This window comes from Peromyscus maniculatus, chromosome 13, assembly GCF_049852395.1.
Source record: "Peromyscus maniculatus bairdii isolate BWxNUB_F1_BW_parent chromosome 13, HU_Pman_BW_mat_3.1, whole genome shotgun sequence".
NCBI classification, from domain to species: Eukaryota; Metazoa; Chordata; class Mammalia; order Rodentia; family Cricetidae; genus Peromyscus; species Peromyscus maniculatus.
Window position 1 is genome coordinate 24901933 of NC_134864.1, and position 14647 is coordinate 24916579.

General features: G+C 42.2%; 1 protein-coding gene across 9 annotated transcripts in view; it reads right to left on the reverse strand.

Annotated features, from left to right (window-relative positions):
- Positions 1-14647, reverse strand: part of Ptprm (protein tyrosine phosphatase receptor type M) — a 706714-nt gene that overhangs the window by 152177 nt on the left and 539890 nt on the right. For all 9 annotated transcript variants that reach the window (XM_042259959.2, XM_076549820.1, XM_076549821.1 and 6 more), the window contains one exon: positions 435-586. In XM_042259959.2, the coding sequence (XP_042115893.1) occupies positions 435-586 (152 nt within the window). The remainder of the gene's footprint in view (positions 1-434; positions 587-14647) is intronic.

Below are 14647 nucleotides of genomic sequence, written 5' to 3' on the forward strand. Positions count from 1 at the left end.
ATTTATTAATTGCCACTAATTGCCCTATAATAAAGGCAGAACCTGTCGGCTGAACAAACAAACAATTAACTTGTTACTGCCAGTTAATGACCTGTCTCCCAACAGACTTCCCGGGTGCAGTTCCACACCTGGCTGGCTCACAAATGGGATCTCCACAACAAAAGGGGTGAGGGGCACAGGTGCAGCCTCAGCCAGAGGGGGGCCTTTGTGTCACGGAGCTCAAAGGGCTGAAAGACATGTCACTGTGGATCCCTGGGCTCACTGCCATAGGTCCCAGTATCTTTAGAAAAACACCTTCACTAAGCAACTGAGACTGGAAAAAGCATTCTGTGTGAGAATGCTGTAAGAGGATTTGGGGTTTTAATCGCACAGAGCTACTGGAAGCCTGTCTAGCCCAGCGGACATAGGCAAAGCCAGGCAGTGCGGACACTTACATCTCCCATTCAGGTTGTGCGTGTCCATGAAGGAGAACGCCTCGTCACAGTTCGTGCCTTGCTCGGCATAGCTCTTGTCCATAGAATTCACCATCACGGTCATCTCCTGCCGGGTGCTGCTCATCGTCTCCTTCCTCTTCTTGGCCAGTTTCCTTGGGACAAAGAGTTCAGTCATGTAGACGTGCATGCCGATGGAAGACAGAGTCGTGGCACAAACACAAACTCATGTTCAGGAATAACCTCTACCACATCAATCATTCACTCTTGCGTTGATTTGTATGCCTTATCCATGTCATGTGATGTATCCTGCCAGGCTGCACACACAGAAATAGAAAACATCCACTTCCTCTCTTAACCACAGCAGCAGCAACAGCAGCAACAACAACAGTAGCAACAACAAGAGCAGCAGCAACAACAGCAGCAGCAACAGCAACAACAATAACAACAGCAGCAGCAGCAGCAGCAACCACCAACAGAGACAGAGCTTTGCCTATAACAGCAAACCCCAGATCACCAATGACCCCAAGATGATTGTCATCATCTGTCAGCTGCTAAGCTCCCAGAGTTACTAGCTTCTTATTAAATAACCGTCTGAGATGCAGTGTCAAAAAGTAGATGCTAATACATATTTGCCAGGGAAAAATCGGACTACAAATTCTCAATCTGTGACAGGGTTACACCTCAGTGAACTGCAATTATTCTGTGTCGAAACGACGTGGACTATAGCCAACCTAACTTGCAACAGGGTTAAGTTCTCCTCGGCAGAAGGAAATGCACAAAGTCCCTGAACAGGGATGAAGTCCCTGAACTGGGAGGGATACAGACCTTTGTATCCCCATTATGTAAAGTGACAGCTGCCTATATGAAAGCCCAATGGAAAATGACATTTAAAAAAGCAGATAAGACACACTTCTGCAGATCTTATCACGAGTGATTATGTACCCAAGACAGACAAGGATGGAATTCAAAACACTATAGGAAAAATGAAGCCCTGAAGGTGTTAGAAGACCAAGCCTGCTGTGGAAGTCTCTCCTGGAAATGGCCCATGAACATGGCCAGAACAATGGCAGGATCAACAGACTGCTAACATGGAAAAGGGGGATTTTCCTGGGGTCTCAGCCATACACAGACAACTACAGGCAACAGATGAATGCTAGGAGGAAATCGGTCTCTCCCAGGGATGAACTTCTTGTCCAGTGCAGCATAGTCAGCCTTGAAACCATAATACACACTATCAAAATGAACACAGCAGGCTGCATTTCTGTATTTGCTCATACACAGACATGTATATACAATCATAATTGAAGAAAAGAAAAAGGCTAGCAACTGGAGAATGGAGAGACATGCCAGTGACTGGGGGAAGAAAGCGGAGGAGGAGAGTGATATAGTTCTGTTTTCATGTTTTTTAAAATAATATAAAACATTTTTAAAGGAAAGGAAAAAGAAGAGAAAATATTCAAACTCTGACCAAGCTAGGCCTATTACCATTTAAAACAAGAATGGCGGTGATTTCTAGCAAATCATCCTGACACTGATTGACCTAGGACATGGCAGAACTGAAAATGAGCCACATAGTCACAACCACACCCATGTCAGGTGATTGCTAATGCAACTGCGGGTGCTGGAACAGGAGACATATGGATAATCTTTATTATCGTTTCTAAATGATGCATAATCCAAATGCTTTCTTGCCTGTAGTTATAATCATCTTTTAATTCTCTGCTTTGAAAGAAGAACAGCCCCAAGATTAACTTGCCCTTTTAATTGCTAAAAGTTAGTGGAACAAAAGACATTTATTTAAGACGGATGAGTGAAAATCACCTACAATGTCTCCTGGAGGAAGAAATGATGAGCAGGGTAAGAGGCCAGCCAGTCTGACCTCTTTGGGCACCGGCACCCTCTCTTTCTATGTGAAGACATGACTATCTTTGTAAGCCCCTTCTGGGCCAGCTGCACTGTGGGGAAGCCAGCGTCTAGGCCTGCCATTATCAACGCTCTGGGCAGGGGCCACTTTAACTCTATTTTATTGTTGCTGTCCCAACACCACAGCCTCTGGAAAACATTCTTAGGCCAGGTCTCCCCTGGAACACTAAAGTGGAGACTGAGACTCTCAGCTCCACGGTTCACACAACATGTTCATGTTGGGTGTGAATTTCTTCGATTTACCATGGACTAATTTACTCAGATAAGTGCTTTAACATTCCCCTTTAGTTCAACTTAAAAAGAGTGGCCTAGTCAACTTTCCCAGACTCCCCTCTACCTTTACCTGTTTGAATTCCTCTAAAAAGATTACAAAACAGCTCACGGGGAACCTCTTGCATAGTTGCTGGCAGGGTGGGGGATGGTGGCAGATGGGGGACATGCAGCCCTCACAAAGGCTAGGCTTGTACTGGAAATACCTTTTCCTTTCTAATTTTTATATGTATGAAATAATTTCAGAGTACCACACTAAACATTTCATTACTGACCTATAAATACAAAGGAAGCCCTTTAAGGGTTCGCAGGTGATGCTCAGATTGAATGGAGGTCCAGTCAGAAACCCACACTGATGCTCATATCTGTTAGACAAGTACTTTAAGCCCATGAACCCATTTCAAAGCCCAGCTAGCTCCCAGTGTCCTCAGCCAGCCTGCCTTCACTGATTCTGTGCTTTATCTGTGTTTTCAATGCCCAGCACAAATATCTTGTGAAGGAAGCCAGGGTCAGAAAATAAGGGTAGTGAGTTCTGGAGACAAAGAGGGGAAACAGACTTGACTCCATCAATGAATGCCCATGGGAGTCTACTCACCGCAAGTTTCAGAAGCCCCAATGCTAGATGTTGTGTCAACTCAGGGTTTAAATATTGGCAAATGTCTTAGTTAGGGTTTCTATTGCTGCAATGAAACACCATGACCAAAAAGCAACTTGGGGAGGAAAGAGTTTATTTGGCTTACACTTCAGCATTGCTGTTCATCACTGAAGGAAGCCAGGACAGGAACTCAAATAAGGCAGGAACCCAGTGGCAGGAGCTGATGCAGAGGCCATGGAGGGGTGCTGCTTATTGGCTTGCTTCCCATGGCTTACTCAGCTTTCTTATAGAACCCGGGACACCAGCACAGGGATGGTACCACCCACAATGGATTGGGCCCTCACCTATCAATCACAAATTAAAGAAATGTTCTACAGCAGTGGTTCTCAACCTGCCTAATGCTGAGACCCTTTAATACAGTTCCTCATGTTATGGTGACCTCCAACCATAAAATTATTTCGTTGCTACTTCATAACTGTAATGTTGCTATTGCTGTGAATTGCAGTGTAAATATCTGATATGCAGAATATCTGCTATGTGACCCCTTGGGGATCATGACCATAGGTTGGGAATCACTGTTCTACAGGCTTGCCTACAGCCCAACCTTATAGAGGCATTTTCTCAGTTAAGCTTTTCTCCTTTCAGATAACTCTACCTTGTATCAAGTATAGCACGAATCTTAAAATGTCTTATTAATAAAAACAAACCCGGAGCCAGGTATTGGGGTGAAAGATCAGAGAAACAGAACAGGCCACAGCCAACTTCTCAGCTGATATTGTTTTCTCAAACTGGAAGCCTCTGAGTTCTCATCCGAATGGATCTCAGCTGAACTGCTGCTAAAAGCTAAAAGCTTAAAAAGGCTCTAGTTCCTGGTCCTCACACCTTATATACCTTTGTGCTTCCTGCCATCACTTCCTGGGATTAAAGGTGTTTGTCACTATGTCTGGCTGTTTCCAGTGTGGCTTTGAACTCACAGAGATCCAGAGATTCTCTGCTTCTGGAATGCTAGGATTAAAGGTGTGTGCTACCACTGCCTGAACCTATGTTTAATATAGTGGCTGTTCTGTCTCTGACCCCCAGATAAGTTTATTGGGGTACATAATATATCAATCACAATCAAGTTGATATAAAATTAGCCACCACAGCAAATAATTAAAAATGTAAAATAAAACACTGTTTGGCCCAAATAAAGTACACTGGTTGTCACTGGTGCCCTCCACACGTCATCACAGCACTTAGAGGCTGAACTGTGTTAGAAGGGCGAGGAGAAGGAACTGATGTTCCCCATACACCCTGCACATGTTATCTCCTCTGACCCTGGCACCCATGGGAGACTTTTATTTTCCATTCTTACTTTGCAAATGAGAGGACTGAGTTTCAGGAAAGCTACCCACTCAAACGGTAGAACTGAGCCAAGGCCTAGAACTCTCTGACTCCAAACAAGGCAGCTTGCCTTGTACATTACCAAAGGGCTTTCCGGCATGAATACTCTACAGCCCCAAATGTAAACACTGTGTGCCAAAAAGTCAGAGAAAGAGACATGGAATGCATTGCAAGATGCTAGTGGCACGCAAAAATGCCAATGGATGGAATCATTCACCACCATGGGTAACAACTCAGTTATTCAAGGTAGGTTCCTCAGTTATGGGAGATGTGACTTGACACCAGGGTCTGTTATTTGCTCTCATATGTGGCAGAGAAGTGCCTGTCAACACTCACAAATGGTTGAGAAAGTTTAGATTTAGAACTGAGGTTCACTTAAGATTGGACAACTTGGTCTCTCTCTCTTTTTCCTCCCACTGTGTGTGTGTGTGTGTGTGTGTGTGTGTGTGTGTGTGTGTGTATCTGTCTGTCTGTCTCTCCTTTACCACCCTGTGCTGCAGATCGGTGATTTTTTTAAGTTGAAAACCATGAGAAAAACTTTCTGAATTTAATATCCTTTATGGAAATATACTCCTTAACTGGAAACAATTTTCTTTATACTCTTATCTAAAGATGAGTAAATTTATTTTTCAACCTAATGTTTAGAGAATGGTTTGAAACACTGTAATTGCCAATCTCCAAACCTGTGCTGTCTGAATCTCAAAGGTCCTCAGTAATTAAAAGAAGAAGAAAGAAAGGCTCCTATCAATATCTATAAATAGATGATTTTAAAAAATGAGACAGTGGTCTGCAGAGTTTCCTGGCAGCAGGAAGGGGTCAGAAGTTACCACTCCCTCCAAACAATAACCCAAGCAGGACAGTGTGCAAACTGACTCTTTTAGATTGACTGGGGGGCTGAGGACACAAGGGGAACCACTGTCCCCCAAGCAGGATGACCATGGGCAAATGTGGAACTCACAACTCAAAGGAGTGAAGGTACATGTGCAAAAATCCCTGTGAAATTAATAGATGTAAATAAATGAATTAATAAAGGGATACACTGTCATGAATAAGCAGCCAGGGTTATAGTGTGGACAGGGCTTAAGGGCTAGAATGCAATCCCTAGGGCATGATGGGACGGGGAAAAGAGACATGCACAGCAGAAATATTTGAAGTACTAATGACTGAGCATTCCCTAAAGCTAAGGGGAGATACCAAAGTTCACATTAAAGAAACCCAGGGAACACCAAGAGGGCTAAGTCCAAAACATCTACAGCTAAGTCTATCATATTCAGATGGCAGAAAAGAAATTGAAACAAAAATAACCTTAAAAGAAGCCAAAGGGGGCAAATATGCTTCACAACAGAAACAAGATGAGAGCCATGTCAGCTTTCCCAGAAACCACTTGGATAACAGCAGAGGGGATGAAATAATCAACGTAGGGAAAAGAACAGGACAAACTTAAAATGTCGGATTCTATCAAGGTATCCTTTAGAGGCGGGGAAACAAACCTTGACAGACATGTGAAAGTTAGGAGATTTGTTGATAGCAAACTCTCCTTACAGAAAATGTTAAAAGTTCTTTGGTGTCTTGGTCCACTGCCTGGACCTGTCTGTGCACTGGTCCCTGACCGTGCCTATTTATATGAACTGAAAGGAGTTCACAATTCTCAACTTCAAGCTACCTTAGACCACCCTGAGTGTCACAGCCTACCTTCTGAAAACAAAAGTATCTACTGTTCCTAAGAACAGTGTCCACGAGTCAGTTTTTACTACAGCCAAATACTTGTTATGCTCTTAGCCTAAAAAACTACCAACACACACACACACACACACACACACACACACACACACACACACACACACACCATAAGATTGAGTGCTGGTGGATCAGATTTCATGAACGCAAGGAGCACAGTGGATCCATCATAGCCCTGACTGGGCTACCAAATGAATCATCAGGGCAGGGCAGACAGCATTGCCCTTTTCTGGAATCAGAAAGATGGCCTCTTTTGAAGCTAACCTTGGTGATCCTGAGGACAACTGCACAATCACTTCTGTGAAGTGGTCTCCCCTGGAGAGCAAATTTGCTGTGGGAAGTGGAGCACAAGTCCACTTTGTAATACTGAGTCTAAGAGGGACTTATGGGGTGAGCAAGCACAGTAAAGAACAGGTTTGCTCCCCAGCACTCAGCTAGGGTTGGCATCTCAATGCCTCCTGGCAGCAGGAGCAAATGTCTCTTCACATGTGGTCCCACTGCCTGTCTATCATAAAGAGGATGAGAAGCCAGCTAGAGCATCTGTGTAGCAAGATGCCTTTGGTCAGCTGATGTCAGTTTAGTGGCTTAGGAAGTGGCAGCTGAGTCCCTCTTCCACCACTAGGAGCCACCTGGTTTGAGTCTGCCACAGGATCCCTGCTGCTTCAGAAAGCATGCAGGTCTCTGGAAACTGAGTTATGGATGCTCCAGGTGTACTGCTTGCCTTAGAGAACAGGTTATAGAGAATGGGTTGAGTGGATAGCCATGACTTGTCTCATGTTCTTTAACTATGGTGAACATGGTCACTTAACAGGTTCAACACTCTAAAACAGAGCCCCCAGCATAGTGTGTCTACTGTGAGAGGCCGGAAGTCACCTACAATATGGACAAGAGGGTCACAACCAAGACCCAAGAACCTCATATCTATCCGTCTACAGATCCTGCCCCATAACAGCATTCTGTTAACATCTATTTGTGAGAGTCACAAGTGAGACAGCTGGAAACTTTGTAGGAGCGGCAGCCATGGAGACACAATTTAGGGTTCCAAGAACCATTCAGGATCTCCAAATATTACAGAGATAAGGAGCCTCTGGCACCCAGCATGACAAACTGCAGCTTACCTGTGGCTCTACCATCTGTATGAAGACCAGCGGCAAGGGGAGCCTGTAAAAACATTCCCTATAGTCATTGCAGCTTTGCTTTAAGAGAGCTGGTGTCTGTGATGTGTTTTGCCTTTGCTATTTCATTCCATTCTTAACCAAAGCTTCTCTTTAAGTGGCTTATTATGGAAAAACTGTCACATTAACTTAGAGGAAAGGGCGAGGGAAAATATATACAATGTCTAGTAGAAAATTAAAATCATGAATGTGGAAAGAGAAATCTCAGAGAGAAGTGATATGACATTAAATCATACATTTGGATGTACATAAAAAGGAAAATGTTAGAGAAGAAATAATTGAGGTTATAATCATATCTTTTATAAATTCTTAATTAATCTAGTAGATAAAAGTTTGTTAAAAACACCACCAGAGTATCAGATAGCTCCTGAGTATGGATGAGATCTAAGGGAGATACGAGAGTAGGGAAGAAAAGTGCACTTTGCCATTAGAAGAGCACACGGTACCTGCAAAGCAGAATAAAGTCATCCAAAGGCAGATTAGCATTAGCCGTGAGTGCCTAGTGTCTCTAGGACAACCAAGGGACAGAGATGCTGAGAAGGGAAAGCTGAATAACACAAAATACTCCACACGATGTAGAAAGAGAAAGAGCGGGAGACAAACTATATACAGACAAGGAAAGCACCAGGCAATACATCCAAAATGGTAAACATATGCTAGCTTTAATATAGTACATATCGATGACCAATGGAAATGCCCAGTCTACACATATAAGCTGAAAGACAGATACTATCAAAGTAGATAAAAAAAAAACAAGACCCAACTTAATATCATCCATAAGAAACTTACCATATGTACCAAGACCCAGACAGATTAAAGTGAAGGGATGAAGAAAGACACAGCGAGTCACGAGAGTCAACAGGAAATCAGAAAGAGCCGCATCTGATCCGACACAACACTTCAACGAAAGGCAAGTCACCATGGATTAGAGTAGTGTTTCGTTAAAACAAAAAGGTCCACTCTCAAAACAGACTTAAAAATCTCATGATACGATCAACTATCGAGCTTACATACAAGTCAAAGAGTAATAAACTATGAGGAAAACTGGACGAACCCATTCATATAGTTGAAGACTTGCATCCCTTTGTTGGCAGTGGGCAAATCAGAGAGGCAGAAAATCACTGAGGGCATTCTTCCATTCAACAGCACAACCAATTTGCTGGATTTAACTGACATTGTTAGAATATTATTTCACATAGCAACAGCCGAACATAGCTCCTTTTCAAACTCACAGGTCATATTCACAGATGCAGAGTATATTTGGGTCTGTAAAATACACCCTAAACTTTTTTTTTAATGGAAAGGAAATATATAAGGCATATTCTCAGATGAAAATCTACAACAGAAAGATGGCTGAAGATTCCCAAACATTGGAAGATTAAAAAGCACGTGTAAAAGACTTCAACTCTAGCCTGGCAACACTAGACGGTAGAGAAACCTTTAAGAAGTGGGGCCTAGTGAAAGATCGTTGGCCACTGGAGTATAAGGAGACTAAGACGGCCTCTCTTCTCTCTGTTTGCCTCCCAAGTACTGTCAGGTGGATGGCTTTGCTCCACAATGCTCTCCCCAATGTGACGTGCCTGACCACAGGCCACAGAGCAATGAATCCACCTGAGCACGTTGGAAACTGTAAACCTACACAAAACTACCCTTTTTCTGTGCCGAGTCTCTCAGACAGTTCGTCACAGGAACATCGAATAATATATTAAAGATTATAATACTGTTTGGGGGAAAAATTGAAGAGAAGGAAAAAAAATGGTCACCATAAGTACAGACAGTAATGAAGGAGAGAGAGGAGAGCAACGTGTGAGCTACTCAGAGGGAGAGACAGTTGTCCAGGCTCATCACACATGGGGGGGACAGGAAATGAGAAAAAACTTCCTGGCATGTTATCATGCACAGACAGGTGTGAATCACAATGGAGAAAGAAAACCCAGTGAAGAATGAATTTGCTGGGGGGAAGTCCTGTGGAGGAGCTGGGGGGCGGGGTGGCCACCTAGGAGAAGAAAGCAGAAGCAAACCATGCATGGCTCCTCCCCTTTCCTCTCTGTAACTGTGCTGTGGGGGGGCGGGTCTGCGGCATGGAAGGACATTTTCGGCGGGCTCAAAGGGGGAGAACTCCACCATGAATGTGTCCAACTGCCACTCGGGATGAAGGGAGAGTTCACCACTGAGTGCCTCTCTGATACAGACGCTGCCACAAAGAGAGTGGATAGAAAAGTCTGTAGGCCCAACCTGGACCTCAGCCCGGGGAAAGGTTGTCTTCGCTTTAATCTTTCAATTAAGTACTACAGGGGAGGCCAAACTTACAGAAATGGAAATCACACACAGACAGAAGACTAAAAGAACAAATGGCTTTCTGGTCCTGGCTTGTATAATTATGTGTGTGTTTAGACTTGATTAAAAGCTGGGGTGGAGGCTGGAACCCAGAAGTCTTTAATTTTTCTCACAGTAGGGATGAAATAGCTATTGGTTGGGTCCAGCTGAATAAACCCAACTGAATAAGGAGCTGTCACCTTAAGGACAGATCTGTTCAAAGTATCCCATAACATTGTTTTCAAAGTTAAAATTTTAAGGAGTAAAATCCACAGTGGTCTGATAACTAATTATTTCAACTTGACTAGCACTACAACTTCTGGTAGAAACACAAATGAAAATGATTATCACAGAAGCTGGGGATTCGGGAGAGCTACGTCATCTATTAACCCCTTAAACAGCCCAGGAAAGACACTGCTCTCATTAATTCCATTGTACAGAAGGAAACTGAGGATCCGTCACAGTAAGCTGCCCAAGGCACCACGGCAGGATGACTTTGGCCTGTGCATCACATACACCTGTAGAGACATATTTGTCTCTAAAACTGTCATCAAATCCCAGCCAACCACACGGGTTGCTCCAGTCTGGACACACTTAAATTCAAGCTAACCTTTGCCCTGCAGAGCTTTCTGGATTTAACTGAGGCAGAAACATCTGTCTGCCATAACTAACTGCACCTCACTGAAGTCCATTCAGTCTCTCTCTCCTGGACACAACACTGTGCAGAGTACTCACTACCTACCCAGAAGCCTTTTGGTTTCCACCGACTAGTTAGCAGACACATACTTCTCCTGAAGAATAGTTCTGTTTCCAGACAAGCCAGAGTTTTTTGTTTATGTTGGGCTTCTGCTGTATGTACCCATGGGATAAGCACTCAAAATGAGATGCACAATTTCAGCATCTTGCACACAACCGGAAGACGTCATGTCAAGTGATCAAAGTGAGATCAGAAAGACAAAGAGCACATGTTCTCACTCACATGTGAAAGCTGAGAAAGCTAACCCCAGAAGCAGGCCAGGAGCTACCAGAGGCAGGAAAAGGTGAGAGGGAGTCAGGTGGGATGAGGCAGGTTAATGGGTAGAGCATTGTGTCTGGATAGGAGGAATAACTTCTAATGTTTACACAACAATGGGGTGTCTACAGTGGAGAATAATTCATTGTAATTCCAAAAGAGTAGAAATGATTTTAATATTCCTAATACCAAAGGATAATAAATGGCTGAGGTGATGAATATTTTAATTACTCTGATCTGATTATTTCATACACTATACATATATTGAAATATCAGAGTTTTTTTTTTCCCAAGGCCCTTTTCAGCCTTTTCTTTCAGCCCATCTCCATTCCTTTACAATACCTGCCAGATCTGCAGAACTGGTCTCTAGCAGGGACTGTACCCCCCAGTGGCCACACAAAGCTGGGACTCAGGAACTCCACAGCCACCACACTTGGTTAGGATCCAGAGTGGGCAATGGCAACCAAAGAGATGAATGCCCACCCAATGAAGAAGAGACCAGTCATCCACACCAAGAAACACTTTGAACATCATAACAGCAGATTACAGATCCCAGCACAAAAACTCAAACTCAAAGAGCAAAGACAATTTGCCTTCTCAAGAAGCCATCAACCACCATGCAACAGGCCCTAGGAAATGCAATTTAGCTGAAGCATAAGACAAGGACTTCAAAATAGTAATTATGAATATGTTCAAGGAATTTAAAGAGGTTATGAATAGATTGCTCAATGAAGATCATGAAAACACAAGCTGTGAAAATGAAATAATGAAAACTATTAAAGACATTAAAGAGGAATTTAACAAAGAAAAACACAGGAAAATATTTTTAACAAAATCATAGAAAAAAATTTCTCCAACCTAATGATAGAAGTACCTATCAATGCCAAGAAGCATACAGAACACCAAATAGGACAAGAAAAGAAATTACTCTCAACACATAATAATTAAAACATTAAATGTACTGAAGAAAAAAGAATATTAAAAGCTACAAGGAAAAAAGACAAAGTCACACATAAAGGCAAGTCCATTACAATAACATTTGATTTTCAATGGAGGCCCTGAAAGTCAGAAGGGCCTGGAAAGATGTTCTGTGAACTCAGAGACTATAGGCACCAGCCCAGACTACTATACCCAGCAAAACTATCAATTACAATAGATAGAGAAAGAAAACATTGCATGATAAAAACAAATTTAAGCAATTTCCATCTACCGATCTAGCTTTACAGAAGGTACTAGAAGGAAGCTTCAGTATGAAGAGGTTAGCAACACCCAAGAGGACATAAGGAATAAATAATTCCAGAACAGTAAATCAAAAGGAGGGATTCATTTTACAACATAATAACAGGAACCAACAAGCACTGCTCATTAATAAATCTCAATATCAATGATATCATTTTCCCCAACAAAAAGACAAAGACTAACTGATTTGATTAGAAAATAGGATCCATTTTTCTACTACATCCAAGAAATACATGTCACAATTGAGTATGGACATCACCTCAACATAAAAGGATAGAAAAAGTTATTCTGAGCAAATGGATCTAAGAAGTAAGTAGGTGTAGTTATTTTGATATCTGACTAGATAAACTTCAAACCAAAACTATCAGAAGAGATAGAGAAGGACACTGCATACTCATTAGAGGAAAAATCCAGCAAGTGCATATTGCAATTTTAAATATTTATGTACCTAAACAAGGGCATCTGAGTTCATAAGTGTAGAAATACTACTATAGCTAAAGCCACATAGCAACTCTCACATAGTGATAATGAGTGACTTCAATTCCCCACTCTCACCAATAGATAGGTCATCAAGACAAAAACCAAAGAAACATGGGAGTTAAATAATGTCACAAATCAAATGGTCCTAACAGACATCTACCAAACATTCCACCAAAACACTACAGAATATAGTTTCTTCTTAGCAGTTCATGGAACTTTCTTCAAAATTGAAAACATGTTAGGAAATTAGTCTTAATAGATAAAAGAAAATTGAAGTAACATCCTGAGTCCTATCTAACCACCATCTATTAAAGCTGGAAATCAACAAGGATAGAAACAAGGGAAAGTAAACAAATTCATGGAAACTGAACAACTCAATACTGAATGAAAAGTGGGCCAGGACAGAAATCAAGAAGGAAATTAAAACCTTTTAGAAAGAATGAAAATGAAAATACAACATAACCCCAAACTACGGGACACAAATGAAAGCAGTTCTAAGAGGCAAGTGCCTATAAAACAGAACAAAACCACAAAACAAAATAAAACCCAAACCATAACCAAACAAAAACGTAGAGAGACCTCTTATCAGTAACACAGCAACACACTTGAAAACTCTAAGAAAACAAGAAGCCATACCTGAAAAAAGATGGGATGAGATAATCAAACTCAGGGTTGAAATCAGTAAAACAGAAACAAACAGACAAACAAAAACAATACAAAGAATCAATGAAACAAAGAGTTGGTTTTTGTGGGATGTCTTTCTGTATGCTGTGAATATGTATGACTCCCATTGGATAATAAATAAAGCTGCTTTGGCCTATGGCAAGGCAGCTTAGAGGCAGGAAGGAAGTCCAAGCAGAGATACAGAGAGAAGGGCAGAGTTGGGGAAAGGCCAACCTGCTGTCCAAGGAACAACATGTAATGGAACACAGGTAAAGCTACGGAACATGTGACAATACATAGATTAATAGTAATGGGTTGAGTTAAGTTATAAGAGCTAGCTAGCAAGAAGCAAGAAGCCATAGGCCATACAGTTTGTAATTAACATCATGCCTCTGAATGATTATTTCAAAAGTGGCTGTGGGACCAGAAAAACTTTTCAGCTACAGTTGGTTCTTTGAGATGATCAACAAGATTGACAGAAAAGGTGTTATTACATATTTTTAAAGAATGTCCTTGGTATCTAGCCTGACGTCTCCCATTTCAACTCTAATGTTATTTACTTGCATTTTAGGAAAAACCTAACAGAAATGGATGAATTTCTTGATTTATATGACCTACCAGAGTTAAATCAAGATGGAATAAACAATATAAACAGACCCATAACCCCTGGTGAGAGAGCAGGGAAAGGGGAACACTTCACCACTGATGGTGCCAGTGCACACTGGTACTGGCACCCAGGAAATCAGGGTGACACTTCCTTAAGAGGTTCAGAATAGATTCACCTCAGTATCACCAACCCACACACCCTGGGGCCTGTAATAGTGACTTGCCTATGAAAGGGTATACTGGTGCAATAGTGGCACAAACATTAGGGGAGCAATCAACCACTTTTTAAAATTGGATCTAAGGTCGTTCCATGAGATGGAACCCATGTCCAACACTGGTAAATCAGCCAAGAACCTGAGATTAGATAATTGGTCATAGGCCTCAGGGAAACATAATACTATTAAGATGCTAAAGAAACATAATAAAATGGCTCCCAAGGACACACTGCTAGACATGTAGATCAGGGCCTCAGTCATCAGAGAAGCTTTTTCTTGTAGTAGATGGGAACTAACATAGAGATCCACAACTGGACAATGTGCAGAGACTGAGAGACTTAGGAACACTCAGTCCTAAAGAGGATGTCTCCATCAAACCCTCCCCTCAAGGCTCAGGGTCTATGTGGAAGAGGAGGCAGGATTGTAAGAGCCAGAGGGGACGGATGACTCCAAGAAAACAATGTCTTCCAGACACAACAGAACTGAGACAGCACTCATGGTAACCAGACAAGTTCAAAACAGGCAAAATCCCAGCACTGAAAGGGAAGAGGACCCAAAGTCATACCCCCAGAGCTATTTGCTATTGGTAACTGCAGGCA